The sequence below is a fragment of the Zeus faber genome (assembly GCF_960531495.2).
Source record: "Zeus faber genome assembly, chromosome: 7".
Classification (NCBI taxonomy): Eukaryota; Metazoa; Chordata; class Actinopteri; order Zeiformes; family Zeidae; genus Zeus; species Zeus faber.
Window position 1 is genome coordinate 17,949,496 of NC_137203.1, and position 8,201 is coordinate 17,957,696.

At 44.4% G+C, this 8,201-nt stretch overlaps 1 protein-coding gene across 2 annotated transcripts; it reads left to right on the forward strand.

Annotated features, from left to right (window-relative positions):
• The first annotated feature begins 354 nt into the window (after positions 1 to 354).
• Positions 355 to 7,378, forward strand: erap2 (endoplasmic reticulum aminopeptidase 2). Of its 2 annotated transcripts, none has more exons than XM_080004132.1 (21): positions 355 to 599; positions 1,260 to 1,629; positions 1,721 to 1,907; positions 2,004 to 2,173; positions 2,298 to 2,436; positions 2,523 to 2,657; positions 2,793 to 2,913; positions 3,037 to 3,191; positions 3,304 to 3,417; positions 3,520 to 3,651; positions 3,767 to 3,898; positions 4,011 to 4,079; positions 4,227 to 4,402; positions 4,567 to 4,646; positions 4,879 to 5,062; positions 5,171 to 5,327; positions 5,418 to 5,602; positions 5,709 to 5,870; positions 6,127 to 6,267; positions 6,695 to 6,776; positions 7,086 to 7,378. In XM_080004132.1, the coding sequence occupies exons 2-21, from the start codon at positions 1,460 to 1,462 to the stop codon at positions 7,230 to 7,232; spliced, it is 2,838 nt and encodes a 945-aa protein (XP_079860258.1). In that variant the 5' UTR covers positions 355 to 599; positions 1,260 to 1,459; the 3' UTR covers positions 7,233 to 7,378. The 2 variants fall into 2 exon arrangements, with proteins under 2 accessions (XP_079860258.1, XP_079860259.1); XM_080004133.1 differs by lacking the exon at positions 355 to 599 and adding an exon at positions 676 to 778.
• Positions 7,379 to 8,201: the final 823 nt, after the last annotated feature.

The window sequence follows — 8,201 nt, forward strand, 5'->3', positions numbered from 1 at the left end:
AAGACCCCTGGACCGTTCCATGTCTGTCTCTGCAGGTAGAGACTGTAGAGTGGCTGCTGTCTAGCTCTTGTGTGTTTGTGAGATGCTCATGGGAGAGGGTGTGTGTGTGTGTGTGTGTGTGTGTGTGTGTGTGTGTGTGTGTGTGTGTGTGTGTGTGTGTGTGTGTGTGTGTGTGTGCATTTAGGTGGGGTGGTGCATTGTGGTGGGCTCCGGCATAGAGTATAACTGCACTGCATTGTGGGGAATTATCACCTCCCAATCATGTGACCTCACACCCTCTGGAATCCCCCCAACATGGATTAGACAGAAACAGAATAAGAGAGAGAGAGAGAGAGAGAGAGAGAGAGAGAGAGAGAGAGAAAGAGAGCCAGGGACAGAGACAACATATTTTTTCCTGTGATACCGACTTGCGATTATTAATCACCCTCTTGTAACCATCTAATTTGAGTTGATCACGAAGGCAATAACCAATGGACAGCAAACAGGACTGTGGGAACATGGTTTATTATTATGATTGTTGTTTGGAGTGTACTGGCAGTTCCTGCAGCTGAAACATGTCACCACAAGAGTCGCACCTGCCCTGGGCTTGAAGAACTGAGGTGAGAAAGCTGATCATATCAATACAACCAAACACCAGTCTTCAGTGGCACGCCCCCAATGGGTGGGAGCTCAGAAAGGAAAGTGAAAGTTAAATCATCAGAGACAAAAAGACGGGAATAATATATGCATGTACACAGCAGATGCAGATAAACATGTCTGAAATGGTGTAAATACTAAGGTAAGGGCTTGTTGTCTTTTTTTATCCTCATTTGAACTATAGCTCCTCTGTTGCACCTGTTATGTTACAGTAATAGCTCTGCTCACATGTGGTCATGTAGGTCATGCGGCTGCTGGGTTTCTTTGAGAATCACTTCTGTTAAGCTTTAAAAAACGACCTGAGATCATTACCTTGCATTAATTGTTGACCTTAAAGGTTAGTGCAATGGAAAGCAAAGATCAGAAAAGACAATTGAATCATTTACAAGTAAAATAACACCATGTCTGCTGTGGGTACCTCCTTGGAGCTGAAAAAGAAAAGAAAGTTTGGCTTCAGGTGGAGATTTCAAGGTTAACTTTGTGGCTCCAAGGACAAAAAGTAGGGAACCACTGGCCTAGAGCATAGTAATAACTTGTAACTTGTTTAATTGTATTTCTATTCGATGAAAAATGATCCAGAATTTAGATCTGAATGCCCCTTATCTTCCAATTTTGTGTTTTAGGTACAAGGAAGAAACTTCTGGATATTTCGTAACAATAAGCCTGATGTTTGTGCTCCAGTGTGACAGCCGATATTATCCATAGCACCTGTAAGCCCATTCACTCCAGTGGTCAACAGAGACTCCTTTTGACATGTGACACACTGGTTGTACCTGACCTTGGTGAAAAGCAGTTGATATTAGAGAGTGGAGGAACCTTAACCATGGCCCTGGTGAGGCTGTTGATGCTGTCGCTCATCCCAGCGTGGGTCTTTGGGTCTCAGCCCGCCCAGGGCTCGGGGCTGGCGCCGGGCACTCCTCATCCGACATCAGACGCCGCTTCTCTGGACACCGGAAGTCTCTCCTTCCCCTGGAGCCGCCTGCGCCTGCCCAGGTGCTTAACGCGCTATTTGTTTATTGAAAACCGTTTTTGTTTTTTTCTTTTCGAGAATCCGTGAGTGAAACAACGTGGGTTTCTTCACCAGGTACATTATACCTCTCCACTACGATCTGCGACTGCATCCCAACCTCACCACGCTGAGCTTCGCTGGCTCCGTGCAGATCCAGATTCACGTCAAGAACAATACCAACTGGGTTGTGTTGCACAGTAAGGGTCTGGAGATTTCAAAGGCAATGGTTTTGGACGAGAATCTTGCTCATTTGTCTGACCAGGTAGCTATGAAATGTTATAATCTAGACAGTGATTCAAAAACTGCCCTAGCCGATCTTTTTTTCCTATCTCTGTTGTGCTTATCGCTTGTCCTGTAGGTTCTTCCTGTCCTCCACAACCCCGGCCACGAGCAGGCAGCCATCTTCTCCCCTCGGGTGCTGATGGGTGGGCAGAAGTACTTCCTCTACATTGAGTTTGGGGCCGCGCTCGCAGAAGGCTTTTACGGCTTCTATAGGAGCAGCTACAAAACCAGAGCTGGCCAGACCAGGTACTATAGGATCTGGTTGTAGGTCGTACCTCTTAAAGATATTTTTTTTACTCAAAACAGACCGATATACATTCAAATCTTCACATACACATACCGTACATCTCCTTCACGGTAATCCACACAGGACCTTGGCTTCGACACACTTTGAGCCCACTAGTGCCCGGATGGCGTTCCCCTGTTTCGACGAGCCCAGCTTCAAAGCCAATTACTCCATAAGTATCAGGAGGACGCCAAAGCACATCGCCCTATCCAACATGCCCGTGGTGAGTGTACACGCATACAGTTCTTTTCAGTGTGTACGTGAAGTTTGTTACGGTGCTAATGTGATTTCTTCCCCACTGCGACACAGGAGAAGACTGTGAAACTGAATGCCGACCTACTCGAGGACCACTTTGCTGTGAGCGTGAAGATGAGCACCTACTTAGTGGCTTTTGTCATCTGTGACTTCAAATCTGTCACAGCAACGACGTCCTCTGGAGTGCAGGTTCTCATTTAATTTCTGTCTGGCTTTCCATCTCGCCTACTGTAAGGTTGGAATATTAAATATGACTTTAGAGGAAATCTCGCCGCATCTAATTTCATTTACTATATGTGCCCATGCGCTGATACGTTTCCCCAGGTGTCGATCTATGCTGCTCGAGAAAAGTGGGAGCAGACCCATTATGCTCTGGAGGTCGCGGTCAAGATGATGGACTTCTATGAGAAGTATTTCAACATTTACTATCCGCTGCCCAAACAAGGTGAAGTTCTGTCTAGCTTTCACTGAACCAATCAGAGAACATCCCCTTCTGTACGTTGACAGTGCATCTTTTCTGTTCTCGTCCCTATCCCCTGCTTGGCGGCGGTTCTTTGCTGTCCTTCAGATCTGGTCGCCATTCCGGATTTCCAGTCCGGCGCGATGGAGAACTGGGGTCTGACGACGTACAGAGAGACCAGCCTCCTGTATGACCCCCGCACCTCCTCTGCCCAGGACAAACTCTGGGTTACCATGGTGATTGGCCATGAGCTTGCCCATCAGGTGAGAGTTTGACAACAACATGTAAACGCACAACATGTAAACGTCTTACTGAATAGAATGGTTTGAATTTAGATGTTGAGTGCTGATACTTAAAGTCAAGATCTCCCCGCAGTGGTTTGGGAACTTGGTGACCATGCAATGGTGGAACGATATCTGGCTGAACGAAGGATTTGCCAGATACATGGAGTACATTTCAGTGGAAGCTACATACCCAGAGCTCAGAGTGGTAGCGTCCATGTTCATATTAATATTTTTGGTGAATTACAAGGAGTAGAAATAGCTGGGAAGCTGGGGGGATTATTGTTCTCCTTTTTGCTCACTCTGGCAGGAGGACTATCTGCTGGACACTTGTTTTGCAGCACTTGGTCGAGATTCTCTGAACTCCTCTCGGTCCATCTCCAGCCCAGCAGAGAGCCCCGTTCAGATCAAAGAGATGTTTGACACGGTCTCTTATGACAAAGTACGGTTTTGATGGTTTTGTTAATAAATGACAATATGGTTGTGGTCACTATGCACTAGCTTCCTGTTAAAATCAAGTAATATATTTGATTTTAATATATTATCTTCCCCATTAGGGAGCATGTGTCTTACACATGCTGAGACACTTTCTGAAAGATGAGGTTTTCCAGAGTGGGATAGTGCGATACCTGCGCAAGTACAGCTACAGCAACGCATGCAACCAGGACTTGTGGGAAAGTCTGGCTAATGTATTATATCAACTTTAAGAACACAATTATCCACTCATGCAAAATTCCATTTTATACATCAAATTCAAATGTTAAAAAAATTCAATTTCCATTTCCAATAATTTCTCCTCAGACGTGCTCAGAAGAGGACTTCACTTCAGGAAAACACTGCTACACTAGCAACCAGGCGGCCAAGAACATGGTGCATAAACAAGAACTCGCAAACACCAGCCTATTGACCGAGTCGCTTCGGGAAAACAAACTCTTCTGTGGATATTTCACACGGTTTAAGAAAGCATTACTGACCTTACTTCCTTTTGCTGAGCTCTGATTGGCTGTTATCATGCAGTACCTGTTTGCAGGGGAACACTTAAACCTGACCGCCATGATGAACACCTGGACGCTGCAGAAAGGTGTTCCCTTGGTAACCGTATACAGGGAGGGCTCACGCCTCGTGCTCCGACAGGAGAGGTTCCTGAAGACCGTCCTCCCCTCTGACCCCCTGTGGGCCACGCTGCAGCAGGGGTGACCAGACACACACACACACACACACACACACACACACACACACACACACACACACACACACACACACACACACACACACACACACTGGCTTACTCACATAACATTCTGTTAGCATTCTATGCATTGTATCTATGGTTTTAACCATCGCCCTTTCTTTTAAGGTACCTATGGCAAATTCCTTTGACTTACAAGACTGGCACTTCGGGCACTATCCATCGACATATTTTGGGAACACATACAGGTAAGAAGGAAGAAAGATATGCATTATGTCATGCAGATGTACATTACTGTATCAGTATCGTTTTTTTTCCTTGCCCAGGTGGGGGTTGGGGCTCAGGGGTGTTGTTGATTTCTATGTGAAATACTTGTGAATCCTCTTGAGAATGTATTGTGATTGTGGGCGATATAAATAAACTTGACTTGCCTTGTGTGCCCTTTAATTCTGCGGGCTGCTTTATTCATGCGTCTCCCAGACAGCGTTCATGTTGGAGAGGAGGTGGACTGGGTGAAAGTGAACACCGACATGTCTGGGTACTACTTGGTCCACTATGAGGGCGGTGGCTGGGATGATCTGAGCAAGCTACTGAGGGAAAACCACACTGCTCTGAGCTACAAAGACAGGACTCACCTGATACACGACTCCTTTCAGTTGGTCACGTACGCATTGTTATGTGTTTGTCTGTGTTTGTGTGCGGGGGTGTCTCAGATTTAACCCAACTGGAATGGTCCCTGAAATCATTTCCAAATGTTTCCTACCCCCTGTAGGGCGGGCAAGCTCTCCCTTGACAAGGCCTTAGACCTGATGGGTTATCTGCAAACAGAGACACACTCGGTGCCACTTCTCCGGGGGCTGGGTTACCTGGAGTATTTTTACAGGATGTTGGAGAAGAGGAATGAACACGATCTGACACTCAAACTCAGGGTGCGGACGATACACTGTATACATAGACACACGGCCAGATGTACCCATTGTATGATCCATGTTTATGTTTATTATTGTGCTCGGTTGCAGAAGTACATTCTGCATTTCTTCCGAGATGTTATCAACAGGCAGACGTGGAGTGACGGGGGCGCCGAGTCTGAACATCACCTGAGGTCAGAGGTCATCTCCATGGCTTGTAACCTGGGTCACCCTCCCTCTCTGGAGCAGGCCAAACAAAGATTCAAAGACTGGCTTGATTCCAACGGAACCCTCAGGTCTGCATCTCGAATATTCCAATCCCCATCCTAAGTGATGTTTAAAAGCTCATAAATCCCACCACCGAAACACAAGCGGTAATATTCACACTTCCCTTGACCCCAGCCTTCCCACGGACGTGGCAGAAGCGGTGTATTCGGTTGGCGCCCAAGATGAACGCGGCTGGGCCTCTCTTTTCCACACATACAGCGTCTCTCTCTCCGAGACGCACAAAAGCAAGATCCTCTCGGCCTTGACCCACAGCAAAGATGTCAACAAGCTGAACAGGTACATTCGCTCCCCTCCAAACTCAGCCTGCCTCTGAAACAGTGGGTTATGATGCCACTGTGTGGTAGAAAGGACGTATTGAACCGCCCAACCTCTGGCTTATGAGATCGGGAACCTTGGCTAATGGGAGATTTTACTTGTTGTTGCAAAGACTGAAGATGAAAGATACCAAGTGAAAGGACTTAAAAAAAATACGAATAGTGTTTGTGGGTCTTTTTTTTTGGTCTAACAGAAGGAAACTGTGTCTGTGTTTAAGTCTGCTAGACCTGGGCCTTGAAGGGCACGTGATTCGTTCCCAGGAGCTGAGCTCTCTCATCATCATGGTCGCCAGGAATCCACAAGGACATCACCTGGCGTGGAACTATGTTAAGAAAAATTGGGCAAGGCTGGTTCAAAAGTTAGTATGGCATGGGCAAGATATTCTATATAAAATTACATTTTGTGCAAACTTATGTGTCTGAATATTTCATGACACATTTGTATCACCAGTAGAAACATAAATAATAATAATAATAATAATAATAATAATAATAATAATAATAATAATGTAAATTCATATACATTTGTGATAAGCTTGTCTGTAACGTAACGTGACGTGACGTGACGTAACGTAAAGTAACATAACTTAACATAATATAACATAACATAACCTGTTACCTGATTGAGTACCTAGTTAAATATTGTCCCAAAATAAGACCCAACGTGTCATTGGAGTTCATTTTCCAGGAGGGCTATTGTTATACTATGCCTGTTAATCCACGTCTGACATCACTATTTTTTACAGACTTCGGCCCATCACACTGCCCTCTTTATCTGTTTCACAGGTTCCAGTTGGGCTCTTTTTGCATTAGGAACATAATCATCGGTACCACGGGACAATTTTCTTCTCCAGAAGAGCTGGCTGAAGTATGTTTCTTGTTTTGCATGTATCTACAGCATGTTAACCATGAGGAGATTATTAACAGACAAATGTGTTGCAAAATAAACCCTGCGGCAGAATGTGGATGCTTGTTTGGATCTGTGTGTGGTTATTTATATTCCTTCTCTGTCTTGTGACTCAGTTTTGAATGTTTTATGTGGATGCGTGTGATTTTGCATACATATGTACGTCGTTTATATTCATCTGTGGATGGATGTGTGGGTCTGTGTTTGTATTTGCGTTAACGTGTGTGTGTGTGTGTGTGTGTGTTTGTGTGTGTGTGTGTGTGTCTCCAGATGCAGTTGTTCTTCAAGTCCATCAAAGAAGAAGAAGCTGAGCTCACGGTGACTCAGGTTGCCCTGGACAATGTGCAGAAGAACGTTCTATGGATGCAGAGGAACCTGGGAACACTGAGACGCTGGCTTGATAAACACGTAAACTGAAAGGAGGCGATTTGAAAATAATGTCATATTTCAATCTAGTTTTTATTTCACTGTTTGTTTGTTTGGTTGTTTTTTCTGGTGACCCTATGCGTGCTGCAAAACAAAAGTGCAACATTACAATAATAAAGAGGGTTTTTTTTTGTCCATTTTGTCCATGTTTTTTGTCCATGTTTTTAGATAGAGAACAATTCCATGCAAATACCACACAGACACTGAGCTAATGGTTCCCGCTGCCAACTAGTTTATTTGTGTATTTGAATGTGAATCTATTTTGGTCCTTCATTTGAATTGAAATTGTCATTGTGTATATCATTCATTACTGTCGGTTCATATAATTTGAAATTACTATGACACCACTTACGTATACTACTTTTTGGAAATTGTAATCAGGATATTCATGAGCACTCATCTGCAGAAAAAAACAACAACTGTATAAACAACTGTTTATCCAAACCGGTCTGGAACCGGTTTGGATATGACAAGTTAGTTTACTTTTAATACTTTAAGTACATTTAAAATGGTGTACTTTTGTAAGGTCTAGTGTCATTTGGTGTCAGGATATTTTAACTTTTACTTAAAGGTGCAGTGTGTAGAATTTACAGAAGGGACTTGACAGACCTGGAATTAAATATTCATAATATATTTTAAAAATTGTGTATAATCCCATAAAAATAAGTGCCGTGTTGACGTTACCTTAGAATGAGCTGTTTTTATCTATATAGGGAGCGGGTACGCTTGAGGGAGGAAGCCATGTTGCGCCACCATGTTTCTTCTACAGTAGCCCAGAACTGGCTCTGGAGAGAGGGCCTTTCGCTGCCGTGTTGCACCGCCATGAGGAGGGGTATTCAGCTGTTTGCGATCTGCAACCTCACCCCTAGATGTCACTACATTCTAAACACTGCACCTTTAAGTATAACGTCTGAGTACTTCTTCCACTCCTGGTCATGAAACGAAATGAAATGACTTTAT